The 16,137-nt window shown below is 39.8% G+C and overlaps 1 protein-coding gene and 1 long non-coding RNA gene across 3 annotated transcripts in view; one reads left to right on the top strand and one right to left on the bottom strand.

Moving 5' to 3' along the window:
• Window positions 1–456: 456 nt before the first annotated feature.
• On the bottom strand, window positions 457–2,373 carry LOC127539878 (uncharacterized). The gene is made up of 2 exons (XR_007948039.1): window positions 2,078–2,373; window positions 457–1,011 (listed from the first exon to the last, which is right to left on the bottom strand). It is a non-coding gene; the product is annotated as an uncharacterized LOC127539878 (long non-coding RNA).
• A 10,354-nt stretch (window positions 2,374–12,727) lies between these two features.
• The window catches only part of CHIC2 (cysteine rich hydrophobic domain 2), a 42,745-nt gene continuing 39,335 nt past the window's right edge, over window positions 12,728–16,137 (top strand). The window contains exon 1 of one of the 2 annotated variants that reach the window (XM_051964294.1): window positions 12,728–13,246. In XM_051964294.1, coding sequence (XP_051820254.1) covers window positions 13,128–13,246 — 119 coding nt within the window. In that variant the 5' untranslated portion in view covers window positions 12,728–13,127. The remainder of the gene's footprint in view (window positions 13,247–16,137) is intronic. The other variant, XM_051964293.1, reaches the window with a different exon arrangement.

The raw sequence follows: 16,137 nt of genomic DNA, 5'->3' as shown, positions 1-16,137 counted from the left end.
TTGTATTGTGCTTATGGTTATCTCAAATGTTCAGTACTGATATTCTTCTAGTGATATATGTGACCAAGAATCACAAACACAATCTTAAGAGAATCAAAATTATGGGCCCACCCCACAAAATGAATAGATAGGTTATGGGTCTGAATGGACCATAGCATTTGTCAAAAGAGAATCGTGCACAAGTATTAATGATGAATGATAGTATAAAAAAGATTTATGACCAGAAAGATAGGTAAACTGTCCATGTAACTGGAATGAGATAACTAAATGATGGACACTGAATGCTCTATCAGTACCCTATACGATGCTAAGATATGTGGAGAGATGCCTGTAGCAGCACATTGTGTGACTCCTTTGAAAGTCATACGGCAGGACAACAATACAAAATGAAAATGTATTTAGGTGGGTGAAATTTGAATTATGGGAAGGATCGCCCATATCAATGAGATTGGACGGTTTTCAAAATATGACAGTATTTTACTCAGTACTTGTCACTTTCAGGTGGTAAGCTGATTCAACTTTCAACTGAAATTTCTCTCCAGAAAGTTACCCGTATCTCCCATTTTCCAGTTTTCATCCTTCTTGCTATCTCCAAAGCATGTGCGTTGTTGACAAGTGTTCTTGTCTTGTATCCTTTCTCCTCTGGGCTCCTATAACTTGGTTCGCTCTTTCTGTCTATTGACTGCTCCTTCTTAGTTTCCTTTGCTAGCTAATCATCCATGTCATGCCAGCAAACTGTGAATGTATTCCAAAACTCTGTCTTGGGTCCTTTTCTCATCAACTCCCATAAATTCAATTATTATCTCTGTACAGATGATGTTCAAATCTACTATCCAACCAGATATTTAGAGCTAGAGGTTAAATGTAAGGTTAAAATTTAAAATTCAATGTTTACAATTTTTCTTGAGTGGATAGGTAGATTAAAATCTCTGCAGTGTTCTAGGACTTGAAGTAATCAGAATAATGTCATTCACCAATAGGAACACTTCATCATTGTGTTAGAAATCCTTCCTGAATAAAGAAAACACATTTGGCAAGAATATGATATGGCTTATTGCTTGCTTGATATTAATAATGAGAAAGCAGTCAACCAAAGTTATTTATGGTTCTGTATTTTTCAAGGAATCTTGTATGATTTTTTGAAAATAGAGATTTAGAATTTCAAGGCATTCAAAGTTTGATATAGGCAAAAGAGAATTCACTGTCTATTTCCCTAAACCCAACTCTTTTCCAGACTTTCTTATTACTATCAAGGGTAGCAGCATCCTTCCAATATCCCAAGTTCAAAGACACAGGATCAATGTCTTATTCTCACTGATCCTATGTATTCAGTTAATCACCAAATTTAAATTTCTTTTCCTACAGTATTTCTCAGATGTCTTCTTTCCATTCAGCACAAATAGCACTGTAGTTCAAGTCCTAGTAACACTTAATTCAGATTACTATTTCTAGTCTTTCCCCACTCCAAAATTCTTAACATGATTTTCCTAAATCAAATTCTGACCATGTCACCCTCTGTTCTTTTTTTCCTCTGAGGCAACTGGGGTTAAGTGACTTGCCCAGGGTCACACAGTTAAGAAGTGTTAAGTGTCTGAGCTCAGATTTAAAGTCAGGTCCTCCTGACTTCAGGGCTGGTACTCTACCCACTGCACCACCTATTTGCCTCCTCACCCTCTGTTCTTAATAAATTTCATTGGCTCCCTCTTACTCTTCAGATAAAATATAAGCTCTTTTTGGAATCTTTAACAAGCTGATCTTTACTTTTCCAGCTTCCTTATACATTACTCCTCTTTTCATACTCTATGGTCTCCAGGGGTCCTCACTCTATGGCCCGCGGGCCAGATGCAGCAGCTGAGGATGTTTATCCCCCTCACCCAGGGCTATGAAATTTCTTTATTTAAAGGCCCACAAAACAAAGTTTTTGTTTTTACTATAGTCCAACCCCCCAACAGTCTGAGGGACAGAGAACTGGCCCCCTATTTAAAAAGTTCTGCCCTAATTGCTATTTCTCACATAGGATGCTTGCTCTCCCAACTCTGCCTTTGCACTGGCTGGCTGAAACATTATCCCTCCTTACCTCTGTCTTTTGGAGTCCCTGATTTCCTTTAAGAATAAGCTCAAATACCGCCTTCTTCAGGAGCCTCTCCTGTTCTCTTCAGCTATTAGGCTTATCCCATCCAAGGTAACCTTTTGTTGACTTTTGTATAGATCTTATTTTCCTTTTTTTAATGGGCATGGTATTTCTTCTAGTTAATCGTAAATTCTTCAGGAATGAGGGCTGTTTCATTTTTACCTTATTACCTCCAGTGCCTCAAGTAGTACCTGAACTATTCTTCTGATCTAGACTTGATCTAGGCTTGTGTGGTGGTTCAAACTTAGGGGACAGAGAGACTGGACTTGTACATCATATAACATTTAACAAGAAGTTTACGTAACAATAGTATGGGAAGATGATGCAATAAAGACATATAGCACTAATTCACTTCAGCTACCTGTACATCCACTCAACAGTGCCTCATGAGAAGGGCTTTTTATATCTCAGGTGACTAGAAACCTAGTCAGTGGTTTGGGCCCAAGTCCCTTGAATTAATTAAGTCTCAAAGATGACTTCATTGCCTCTTTATTGCTTAGTCAAGGTGTTAAGAATGTTGCTCTTACCACATTCATAATAGGTCAGCATTATTAATCATCTCAGCAGCAGAGTTTACATGATACCTAATAGCTTGGAAAAATCCATATATCACCTTAATAATCTAACTTATTATCAGGAGTGGCCTAGCACTGGGGAAAAGAGACACGACTTAATTCTTAGCTACACTCAAGAGTAGTTCACTATGGAAAGTTGTTTGAGATGAATTCAGTGAGCTGAAAAGATAAATTGCCAGAGCTAGAAAGAACAGATATCCTGAGATGGAGCTGTTGGGTCTCCATGTTCAGAGAGAAGTGTAAAGCTGAAGAAGCAGCTGGGGATTCTGGAGTCAGCCATAGGCTCAGATTTTTATCTTAAATTTTCAGTCACTGTTTTGTAGCCCTTCATTTCTTTATGGAACCAGAGGACCTTCCTTTATTGCTGCTGTACATAAAGGCCAAGGGGATAATTATAGACCTTGGTGCTGGTCCCTTTCAGCCTTCACTTAGGATCACATCATCCATACGTGGGAATAGTGAATACAACAAATGGAGAAATTTTGAATGCTCTGGATAAATTCACTGACTGTAGGAATATACTTCCCAGGAATGCACACATAGATGAAGTTGTTGCATGCATTGCCAGAGTGAGCTCAGTTTCCCAGCATGACATGCCCACATCAAAGAAGGAGCTGGGCAGGATGAATACAGAGAGGCTTGGAGAGACTTACATGAACTGATGCTAAGTGAAATGAGCAGAATCAGGAGATCATTATACACTTCAACAGCAACACTATCTGAGGATCAATTCTGATAGACGTGGCTCTCTTCAAAAACGAGAGGATCCAAATCAGTTCCAATTGATCTTTAATGAACAGAACCAGCTACATCCAGCAAAACAACACTAAGAAATGAGTGTGGACCACAATATAGCACTTACACTCTTTCTGTTATTGTTTGCATTTTTGTTTTTTTCCTAGGTTATTTTTACCTTTCTAAACCCGATTTTTCTTGTGCAACAAGATAACTGTATAAATATGTACACATATATTGTATTTAACGTATACATTAAAATGTTTAACATGTATAGGACTGCCTGCCATCTAGGGGAGGGAGTGGAGAAAAGTTGGAACAGAAGTGTTTGCAAGGATCAATGTTGAAAAATTACCCTGCATATGTTTTGTCAATAAAAAGCTATACTTAAAAAAAGAAGGGACTGGGGTTTTTAAGCAAAGCAGAATTGCAGTAGCTCAAAGCAAATGTGAGATGTGCAGATTTAGAGACATTCCCATCCTAAATGTTCACGTGGACTGTTTGTGCCCAACCTGTGGTGGCTTCTGAGCTATTGTTTGATTTGCCACAGTCAGACACTCTGTACATTGAGCTCAACATGTAATTTTGTTGTCTTTTTGGTCATTTGGTGCTCTTTGATTACGAAGGGCAGAACAAAAAAATGATCATCATTTCCTGGTATTGTTACTTATCCATTCCTATGTGGATTTTTCTGGCAAGCATCTCAGGACAACAACAAGACATTGACATGCAGTATGGAGAAAATTAATATTTGATTTAGAGATTGATTAAATTGGGGTGTGTCAATAAAAAAGAGTAATCTTATTTTTGGTACAGCATCAGTTAGGAACTTGTAGCTGAACAGTAGAAACAAAGAAAGGAACATAAGGCAGTGGAAAATAGGAGGAATTCAAGTTCCTGTGTTGGACATATAAATTGGATCCTGTATGTTATTATTGCTCAGGGTCAGAATAATATTAATAATGACATATTTGTATGCTTTTTTAAAAGTTTGTAAATGTATTTCCTTGTGAGGTATGTATTGAAAACCTCATTTTATAGGTGAGGAAACTGAGTTTTAGAGAATTTATGTGACTTGACCAAGGTGATACAATTAATTTCAGAGTTGAGATTGAAACTCAAGTCTCTCCTTCAAGTTTGGTGCTCTTCTAAATACATATTATTGCCTTTCTGGCCAGAAAGTTTGGATACCATAGTTTGATGACCTCTTCTTCTTTCCCATATAGTTATTCTAAATTATTAGGAAGACTTCCCATAGTCTTAGGCATCTTTTATTCTTTTGTCAGGGGAAAAGTGCTTAAAGTTTATGTTTACTTAGAGGATCTTGGGAGAAATACCCCACTGCCCATTGAAGGCAGGGACACCCCAAAAGTCTCACTTTGGTTCTGAGTGTTAATCTGGGACATTCATAGAAACCCATATCCTTTCAAGACGCAGGAATGATAATGGAGACTTTCTGAGTTGAGATTGGTGTTGAATTGCTAATCACAAGCAAAAGGCTTCTCTAGCTATACTGGGAGGCAGAGGAAAATGAAAGAATATATAGGACCACTGATCAGAATCAATAATAATGATCAATAACAATGGCAGGAAGAAGGCAGAATTACTCAGTCTTCTTGTATCATATTTGAAGTACAAATCACAATATTCCTTGGGGTTAAGGCACTCAGTCATACAAGGCTAAAATCCATGAGGGGTTAGAAAGTGAGTTTTCGCTCCCCAATATTTTGTAGCAAGTGTATCCCATGGTCTAGAATTGCCAAAAACACAAAGGAAACATTTGTAAAATTAATCATAGAAGACCCATGATTAACTCTCCTTAATACCTACATTGACCCTTCAGAATATAAGGGAGATGTTCAATATCTTTAAAAATATATTATGTGGGGGCAGCTAGGTGGTGCAGTGGATAGAGCATCAGCCCTGAAATCAGGAGTACCTGAGTTCAAATTTGATCTCAGACACTTAACACTTCCTAGCTGTGTGACTTTGGGCAAGTCACTTAAAAAGTGACTCAGCAAAAAAAGAAAAATATATATATATATAATAATTAGATGAGCATGACACTATAGGAAATCCTATAAAGTTGTTTAATCTATTGTAATAGAACATTTAAAGGACAATAGCTGTAAAAAGCATAAATAATTCAACTTCTCTGCCCACTTTAAAAAATCTGATCATTTTTTTCTTTTTGTTTCCTTGAATTTATTATTTGATATTTGTATTGACAACAGCAAACAAGAAGGGTTTATTGTTAATATACTGAATGACAGAGGCAGGATCTAAAAAGATCTTTACTGATTAAAATATTAAGGGGACATAAATAAAATGAAATATAATAGGAATAAACATAAAGATTTATCCTTGGATCCAAGAAGTTAACTTAAGCAGAAAATAAGAAAGGCATTGCTAGATAGCAATAAACGTTAAACATTTGAGTATTTAAGAAGGGCTTGTGATGGAGAAAGCAATAGACTTGTGATGGAGAGAACAATCTGCATCCAGAAAGAGGAGTATGGGGACTGGATATAGATTATAGCATAGTATTTTCATCTTTTTTTATTGTTGTTTGCTTACTTTTTTTTCTTTCTCATTTTTTTCCTTTTTGATCTGATTTTTCTTATGCAGCAGGGGAAAAGAAGAGAGAAAATTTGGAACACAATTTTGCAAGGATGAATGTCGAAAACTATCTTTGCATGTACTTGAAAAATAAAAAGGTATTTTTAAAAATAAAGTTCAGACTAAAGCTAATATTTTAGCCTGGAGGGGGGGGGAAGAAGGAGGGCTTTTTAGATCAACATAAGTCAATAATGTGATATAGTAGCCACAAAGATGAATGTGGTCTTGGGATTCATTAAGAATGAGACTAAGAGATAGTTCCACTGTATCCACTTCTGGTTAGAACACATTTGGGATATTAGGGTGTGTTTTAGGTATTGGATTTTAGAAAAGATACTTTTATAAGCAAAGTGTCCAGAGAAAGGAACCAAGGTAGTTAAGTACTTCAAATTCATGCCATGTAATGATTGGTTAAAGGAAGTCAGGATGGGAAGTGTGTCTGTAGATAGAGGAAGTCAGGAAGAATCATTAAATTCAAATCTGGCCTCAGGTACTTACTAGCTGTTTTGTCTCCAGGAAAGTTATTTAACTCTGCCTTAGTTCCTATCTGTACAATCTGAGTGAGAGAGGAAAATGGCAGACCACTCTAGTATCTTTACCAACAATCCTCCAAATGGGGTCATGAAGAGTTGGACACTACTGAAATGTCTGAACAACAGCAACAAAATACATATTGGGGAGGAATAGTTGATTTCTGACTAATTGATTTCTGCTCTCCTCCCCCTACCAGTTGCTATATTTAAAGAAAAGGTCAAATAATAGTGTTTAAGTAGTATTTAACTAATATCCAGTTATCCTTTTATGAAATGTGAACATTTTTATTCCACTAAATTAGAAGGTATATTGCTATTTGCCAGGTAATAATTTGTCATGCCTCTGATGGTCTCTGAAAAGGATTGAATCTCTCCAGATGAGTTTAAGATGGGAATATCTGTAGGGAGGAGACCCTTTTTGTCTAAACCAGATGGGGGATTAAGAGACTATTCTTTACCCCTCAATAGCAATGGCATTTAGTAGGAAAGCTAAAGCTATTTACCCAGTAAGTGATATCCTATCCAGTAATTCAAGAGTTTGTTGGTTGGCAAGAGTTGGAGAACAATGAAATATATGTCCAAACACCTAGGTACTCATTTGAGAATGGGAATAGCTCCACGTGATATCCTTGACAGCAGGAAGAGAGTCAAACATGAGAAAGAACACAAACCAGTTTGAGGATGTGGGGATGATTTCATGTAAAGAGAAATCATATTGGGCTTCCTAATAGAGGAAGTACAAATTGATTTGGCTACATGTGTGCACAACTTCCATTTTCTCCAAGTATATGCCCATTACAGGAGTGTGTGCCTATATCCTGGGCTTAGTGTTGGTGAGAGGGAATATTTTCTCTCTACCATACTTACTATGTCATTTCAGTAAAATGTCTTTGCTTTGTCTAGAGGCTGACTATTAAAGATAAGCACACCAGTGGAAGCTCATGGCCAATACTGGATACCAAGATCTTGGGAATAGTAACTGCTTTTTGGGTACCCAACCTATGAATGAGAGTACACTCAGAATTGTTTGTAAGTACTTGAAAGGTAACATTGATGAGATCAGTGGTAGTTGTGATGAGGTACAAGAATTGGGAGGGGAAATCCTCTCTGCTCTAAGCTGCAGGTTCAATGTTAAGAAGAAGAGAGTTCCTGAGTTGCTAGTTGTTTGTTTTTTTAATCCTAGAGGGCAAGAAATAAGAAAAAAGGAGTAGAAGTAGATTTTGTCAGTAAAATCTTAAACAATTAAAGATACCCCAAAGTAGAATGGGCTCCCTTAGAAGGCAGTGGGTTCCTTTTTCTGAGAGATGTTAAGAAAAAGTTTGAGTGATTACTTATATGTGTATTAAGAGAAATTTTTTCAGATGTGGGTTGGACTAGACAGCTTACTGAGTTCTCTTCCAATTCTGAAATTCCATAATTTATTAAACCTTTACTATATAAGAAATTCTCTTTGTCCTTATCTCATTTTCCTTCTCAGTAAAATGGCAAGATAGAAATATATGTATCCATAAGTGCTTTAGAGAGACAAAGAACAAAATGCTATAGCAAGTGCTTGGGAGTGTGGATTAAAGATGGGTGAATGTGGAGGAGTTGGCATCTGGGTTTGCCTGGCTAACTCTCCAGTTCCCACCAGATGCACGCTCTAAATTCATCTTTCCCTTCCCCTTGGTTTTCTAGTTCCCTTTGCTTCACAGTCTTCCCTAGATTGATTGTAAGTTTCTTAAGGACAGACACTGGTCTTTATCTTATTTGTATCTCCAGGATTTAGCAGAATACTTAGCACATAGTAGACTACACACACACACACACACACACACACACACACACACACACACACACATATTTGTACTGTATTGTTTTAAGGGATGGATAGAATTCTTAGCTGGAAAGGACAGGAAAGGGCCATTCAGAATAAACATCATAGGCAAAGGACTAGGATTTCTCTTTCTTCAAATTAGTTTTTGTGAAATTTTAAAGAAGGCTTTTAAGAGAATTCAGCAATCTTTGTACTTGAAGACCTAAATTTAAAATGTTTGTGATATGCAAAGTACCTTTACAGATAACTGTGGGTAATTTTTTCTAGATGAGTTTTGTAAATTTAAGAATAGATTGAAAACATTAGGCATTGTGAATATGGTTAGTGCTTGATATATGATTTTTTTTTTCCTGAGGCAATTGGGATTGACTTGCCCAGGTCACACAGCTAGAAGTATTAAATATCTGAGGCCAGATTTGAATTTAGCTTCTCCTGACTTCAGGACTGGTGCTCTATCCATTGTAATATCTAATTGTCTTTGATATGTGATTTTTAATGAAGGGAAACAAGATGGTTCCAGATAACTTGTGTAAAATGAGATAATTATAAAGCACTTTGCAAACCTAAAATAACCAAATGTTAGCTATTATGATGTTGTTGGTGATGATGATGATGATTATGATGGTGACTTATCCCTAACATCATTGTTTCTACTATCACCTCTCTATTTGGCCAGGGGTTTATTTGCTGAGATAAATCAGATGAAATTTGATATTCTACAACTCTAATTTTGTAGTTATAAATATGGATGGAAAAATGAAGTCAAAGAAGGTAATGACTCTCTGTACCAGGCAGTTGGTAATAATATTGGAATTCATTCCTTGGTGGAGGGAGTATGAGTTAGGGAATGGTTCTCTTGAAGAACTCATTTTGTTACCTGTATTCTAGTTCCAGCCCATTTGCTCATACATTCCTTGAAGATAGAGACCATTAAAAATTGCTACAAATGCTAGTCAGGTTTTTAGGTCTGCCCACTAAATTTTCATTCATCCATAATATAGCTGAAGAAATAGTATATTGTTCTTGTAGGTCAACAACATTATGGATTAAATAAAATATTTTTGGTTATTCTAGCATAATTTGATAGACTTGTAATATAATATTTGTAATACTGTTTCTATAGGAAACATAATTCTTTAATTTGAGATCATACTAGGTTCTTCATGTCTTCCTCTTTATCATCATCTTTCTTGAAGTCCTGGGAAAAATAGTTGCAGCAGCAAGAGATAGGAAGGGATGTTGACAGATATATTGCTGATATAGAATTTCTTTTATCTGACTGTAATCTATTGACTTTTTTACCTCCCTTTGCCTTACTTTACAAAACCCCATTCTTTCATCAGCACCCTGACCCTCTATCTCTTGGTCCCTCAACTTTGTCCCCAATACTAGCCACACATTGAAAATCCTTCCCATCTTGACCCCTTGGGTAAACCAATTAAACTGTATTTTTTTTTTTGAATCCTTAGCCCTTTAATTAAATTGCTAATGATGCCCATCTAAGCTTCAGCCTTGAATTGCTCCAATCATTCATCATTTCTGTCTTACTAAGCAAAAGTGGAAAAGTCATGCAATTGTTCCAAATCCACTACAAATTTGGAATCTGAACTGGGATCTTATTGCTGCTAGACAATTCTGTTATACCCTCCTTATCAACTCACTATCCGACTTTGCACAGTTTTTCCAAACCTTTTCTTCCTTCTTCAAACCTCCCATGGTTTCCCTTTCTCCCCACTCTCTCAGTTGAGAATCTTGCCTCATATTTTAGAGAAGGAGAACTGAGGTCATTTACCATGAGCTTCTCCTTCCCTTCTCTTCCTTATGTCCTGTTCTCAGGTCCTGTTAGTCAATCTCTCTCATTTACCTGATTCACTTTACTACTTACCAAAGCTAACCCGTCTACTAATTTTGATCCCATTCCATCCTATCTCTTCCATCGTATTGCCCACCCCACCCTTGTCACCTCCATCTTTCAGTCTTTCCTTCTCTACTGGCTCATTTCCTACTGCTTATAAACATATGACTATGTCTCTCCCATCCAGGAAAAAACCCTCACTTGGTCCTTTCCTCCCTGCTATTATCCTATATATCTCTTCTGCTCTTTGTAGATAAACTCCTCATAAAGGCCATTTACCATGGATACCTCCCTCCACTTCCTCTCCTCCCCCTCTCTTCTCAGCCTCTTACAATCTGAATTTCTGCCTTATCAATCCAGCAAAACTGCTCAGAGATTGCCAGTGGTGTCCTTTTCTCACTCTTCATTTCTCTTGACATGTCTGCAGCCTTTAATACTGCTGATCAATCTGCTCCTTGATAGTCTCTTCCCTCTGGATTTTTGAGACATTGTTCTCTCTCCTGGTTCTTCTCTTTGTCTGATTGCTCCTTTTCCATCTCATTCAGCAGATCTTCTTCCAGATCACATTCTCTAACTTTAGATGTCTCTTAGGGTTCTGTACAGGGCCATATTCTCTTCTCCATTTACACTATTTCACCTAGTGGTCTCACCAGCTTCCAGGGATTTGATTGATCTCTGTGCTGATGATTCTCAAATCTACCAATTCTACCCCCAACATCCTGCTAACCTCCAGTCTCGAATGTACAAGTGCCTTTCAGACATCTTAAACTCAAAGTGGAATTCATTATTCCCTCTCCCTCCACCCCCAAATTCTCCTTCTCCATCTTCCTCCATTGCTGTAGAAGGCAAGACCATCTTCCCAATCCTTCAGGCTCACAACCTAGGCAGCTTCCTGTATTCCTCACTACCCCACCTCAAACATCTTCCCATTCAAATCCATCCACCGTTCAGCTTCTAAAGTGATCCTAAAGTGTAAAATCCCATCATGTTCACTGCCTACTCAATAAACTCTGTGGCTTATCACCTCCAAGATCAAATACAAAATACTTTTGTTTGGCCTTCATAGCCCTTCGTGCCCTACCCTCTCTCTCCCTTTCTAGCCTCATTATACCTTGCCCCTTGCCATATATTCTTATTCATTGATATTGACCTGGGTATTCCAAGAACAAGACACTCCATCTCTCTTGAATCTGAGCATTTTCTCTGGCTGTTTCCCATGTTTGGAATGCTTTTCCTCCTCCACTCTCGACTACTGATTTCCCTGGTTTCTTTTAAGAACCAACTAAAATCTTACCTTCTATAAAGCTTCCCCAAGGCAACTTAATCCCAGTGCCCTCCCTCTATTATTTCCTCTTGATTCTGTATGTAATTTGCTCTGCATATATTTGTTTGCAGGTCATCTTCCCTTTTGCCTCCTTTTTGTATCCCAGATTTTAGCACAGTGACTGACACATAATAAAGGGTTATTGGTTGGCAGATGTAAAATTGACAGGATTTGGCAACTGATTGAATGTAGGAGGAGGGAAAAGAAATAATCAAAGGCAGTTGAATTTAGAGAATGGGTAAGAATTAATCAAAGATGATTCCACTGAAAGAAACTGGAAAATCAGAAAGAGAAGCTTCGGAGAAGGAATTATTGGTTCATAAATTGAGGAACACCCTCGTTTTACAGCCGAGGAAACCAAGGCTCATCTAGGTGAAGTGACCTGCCTAGAGTCACAGAGCTAGTAAAATATCTGAAAGCAGTATGTGAAACTAGAGCCTTCCTATATAGATCCTATAGTTATTCCCCTATACAAAAGGTGAGTTCTTTTTCTGGACCTGCTGGTTAGCCGGGATAGTGTCCCCTCATCTTTCAGCTTCAGGGGTTTGAAACTTGCATTAAGACTTAGGAACAGTCAGTCTCTCTGGCTTTTCTTCGGGTCAACTCTTGGGGGTGTTCGGGTCAGCGGGGACGGACAGCCCCCGGTGCCCTTAGCCTCCTGAGTTTGGCTGCTTAGCACGCGGTGCGTTAGGAAGACGTCTGTCAACGGGTGGCCTCCTCGGATCGTTAAGATCACAGCAATCAGTGGCGATCAGAAATCCGCAGGACCTCCGGCCCCTCGGGATGTGCACACAGCCCTGGGCTTCGGCCCTCGCGGGACGGCCCTCCTGGGGGCTCCAGGCTTTGGCTGTCGTGTCTACTGCAGGCGCGTCCGTCGCCCCCAGGAGGTGTCCTTCTCCCCCCCTTCCCCACCCCCACCCTGCAATGTCAAGGCATTCTCCAACTAGGCAACGGCAGCCTTTTCCTCTCCTCCTTTCCCCTTAGGAGAGCAGAAGTCTCTCGGCTTTTTGAAAGCCGGAGAGAAGGCGGCATCCGGAGGACACAGGGTAGGGATTTGGCCGCGCGCCCGACGAAAGGGAAGGATGACGTGGAGAGCGAGAATAGGGAGCGGCCGCGCGCCCGCGCTCGTGCCCGCGCATGTGTGCCCGTTCGCTCGTCCCCCGGCCTGCCAGCTCGCCGAGTCTCGCGATGCTTTAGGCCGCAGCTCCCGCTGCGGGTGGCTCCGCTGTTGCTGTGGTTGCCTTAGTTGCTGCGGCGGCGGCGGCGCCGGTGGAGGTGTCGGCCCCCGGGCGGATGTTGACATTGTGTGTTTTTACGGCTTGACGGTAATGGCGGCGGCGGTGACGGCCGGGACTCTGTCTGCCCTGCTGTAGGCCCCCCTCCAGAGAGCCAGCGAGGCAGCAGAGCGAGCAGAGCGGCCCCTGAGCGCCGGCCGGCCCCACTCTCCCGTCCCTCTTCCGCCGCGCTCTCACCCCAGCCCCGGGACTCCAGCCCCCCGCGGGCCGGGCCGGGGCCGGGGAGCGCCTGCGAGGCCTCAGCATGGCGGATTTCGACGAGATCTACGAGGAGGAGGAGGACGAGGAACGGGCCCTGGAGGAGCAGCTGCTCAAGTACTCGCCGGACCCCGTAGTGGTGCGCGGCTCCGGGCACGTCACCGTGTAAGGCCCGACGGGGGGGCGGGAGCGGCCAGGCGGGGGGAGGGGCGGCCAGCGCCGGGGCCCCCCGCTGAGACGCCCATCCGGGGCCTGGGACCTGGGGGTCGGGGGAGGGGGGGGCTCAGCCTCTGTGTGTCTCTCTCTCCTCTTCCTCTCCCCATCCCTCCTCCGCAGGCCTCCCGGGCTTGGAGTCCCGGAAAACCCAGCGGGAGGGAGGGTCCCTCCTCTCCCTCGTCCCTCTCCCGGGTCCCTTAGTGCCTCTGCTTCCCTCCTCGGGCTTTCCTTGCCCTAACTTCGGGGTGTCTCCCTCCGCGCCCGGTGACATGTGGCTTGGGCTGGGTAGAGGTGGACATAACGCAGACTGGTCATTGGCAAGGAGTCCCTGTCCGAGAGGTGGAGGCCCCCAGAGCGCGGGGCCGGTGCTGGTTCCTTGGAGCGGGTTCGGGTCGCTCTCCGCAGACGCTCCCAGGAGCCCGAGCACGCCCGGGATGGGAATTAACGTGACGCTTGATGCCGGGGATGGGAATTAACACGCCGCTTGAAACTTGGGGAGACAGGAGTATGTCCGAGCATTGGACAAAACGGCCAGTGTAAACGGAGGTAGACAGTGCTATTGCGATCCGGTACCTGTGGCTCCTTCCTCCCCCAGCCCCGCTCTGTCATCCATTCCCTCTTTAACATATACCTGAATCTCAGTTGATTAGGTTTTACTAGAAATCAGCAAACATTAACATCTAGGTATTAGGGAAACAAGAAAAAAAAAATTAGGGTCGTGACTAATAGAGGAATTTGAACACTTGAACCAAATAATGAGCTGTCCGGAAGTAGGAAGTTTTGTAATGTTTCTTTGAAAAGTACAGTTATGTATACACTTGCCACAGTATTTGTATTCTTTTCATTACACATCAAATGAGGTGTTGTAAAACAGTGCACACAGTCGGCACTTAATGAATGAATTGTTGTCTCAGATACTAGATTCAAGTGCCATGTTTATTTGGTGAGCTCTAATTTGCTTTTTACATAACTTCATTACAAATCAAATGAGATTGTAAAACAGTGCACACAGTAGGCACTTAATGAATGAATTGTTGTCTCAGATACTAGATTCAAGTGCCATGTTTATTTGGTGAGCTCTAATTTGCTTTTTACATAACTTCATTACAAATCAAATGAGATTGTAAAACAGTGCACACAGTAGGCACTTAATAAATGAATAAATAGTTGTTTCAGATCTTAGATTCAAGTACCATGTTTACTGGTGAGTTCTGTAATTTGCTTTTTACATAACTTCTTTACAAATCAAATGATATATTGTAAAACTGCACACAGGAGGCACTCAATAATAAATGAATAAATTCCTGTTCATTCAGCTCCCAGATGCAAGTACCATATTTATTGATGAACTCTGTAATTTGCCTTTTACATAACAATTCCTGTTAGTGATTTGTATACTTTAAAATAATTTTTAAAGATATAATCTAGTGAATAGGATACTAACTTTAACTTTTAGTCAAATAGATTTCAAACATATCATTAGTAAAAATCTGTTTCTCAACAAACTACTGCTACTACTAGGTTAGGTATGCCTATGTAATATGCTGGGTTCTTTGGCATCAATTAGTTTTACAGAATATAGACATTGGATAGGAACTGTCACACCCTATGCCTGAAACATCATTACACTATGTTTTTCCACAATTAATTGTGAATGAATTAAGTACCACACTAACAAAAGTAATAAACAGCAAATTACATATATAATAATTACAGGACATTTTTAATATCGCAACTTCTTGACACTTAGAATAAAACTCATCATTTTTTAAAAGGTTATTAACTTTAGAATCTTTTAATTTTTTCCAGACTGTCATATAGCTTTCTAGTTTACAAATCATTTTGCACATCATCTCATTTATTGGATGTAATTGCTTAGATCAATGGCTCCTGGATTTTTTTAATATCAAGAGTCCACTATTCTGTCCTGCCTTAAGAATTTCCTTGGTTCTTAATAGTAGTAGAATAAATTCTCTTAACAACTGGCAGGGAAGAGGCTAATTTGATTGAAAGAAAAGATATATTGGAGGAAGTAGTTAAGTTCAGACAAAATAGGTGATAAATATCGATTAAATATTGACTATTTGGCAGGGATCAGTAAGAGGGGGCGAGAGCATAGGTTCAGAAGAGGAAGTTTTATTTTATCAGAAAATAGCAAAGCGCTCTAGATTGTGCTTTAGATCCTCCAGAACTCAGTGGTTCTTGTTGAGTTATTCTTTATTAACATTTTGAGGAAATTTGATTTGGAGAATAATACTTAGAAAATAGAACTATTATTACCAGGTATAAAATAACTCACTAATATTATGTCAGCTGAATTTTAGCTTGCTACCTGTAGAAGATAATTAATAAACTTAAATTGAGTTTTTAAAATACTTAAGTACCCTCAAGACTCAGCTTTGTGTTACCTCCATTGAGAGATGCCTTGCTGATTCTTTTTTTGCTCCTTGTATGTTAGTATAGTCTTCTGCCTCATAATTACTTTGTATTAACTTACCTATATGTGTTGTATTCCCCAGTGGAATGTAAGCTTCTTAAAGCATCTCAAAACTCTTTAGATTGTCTTTGTCACTAGGATCAAGCCAAGAATCATAGGCATTTGCTGAACATTTCATGAGTTGGTCAAAAACTGCATGAGTACATAGAGAATGTATCCCCTAGATAAGAAATCTTTATATGATTAAAACTTAGCAGATATATTCCAAGTAAAAAGTAGGAGAAATACACTTAGTAGAGGACACAGATATATTCCAAGTAAAAAGTAGGAGAAATACACTTAGTAGAGGACCTTTTTTTTCACTATTATGACTGATCATGTTTAACTTCATTAACTTCAAATA

The sequence above is a fragment of the Antechinus flavipes genome, chromosome 6 (assembly GCF_016432865.1).
Source record: "Antechinus flavipes isolate AdamAnt ecotype Samford, QLD, Australia chromosome 6, AdamAnt_v2, whole genome shotgun sequence".
NCBI lineage: Eukaryota > Metazoa > Chordata > Mammalia > Dasyuromorphia > Dasyuridae > Antechinus > Antechinus flavipes.
Note: the sequence above shows the minus strand (reverse complement) of the source record. Positions and strands in the feature narration are given on the sequence as shown.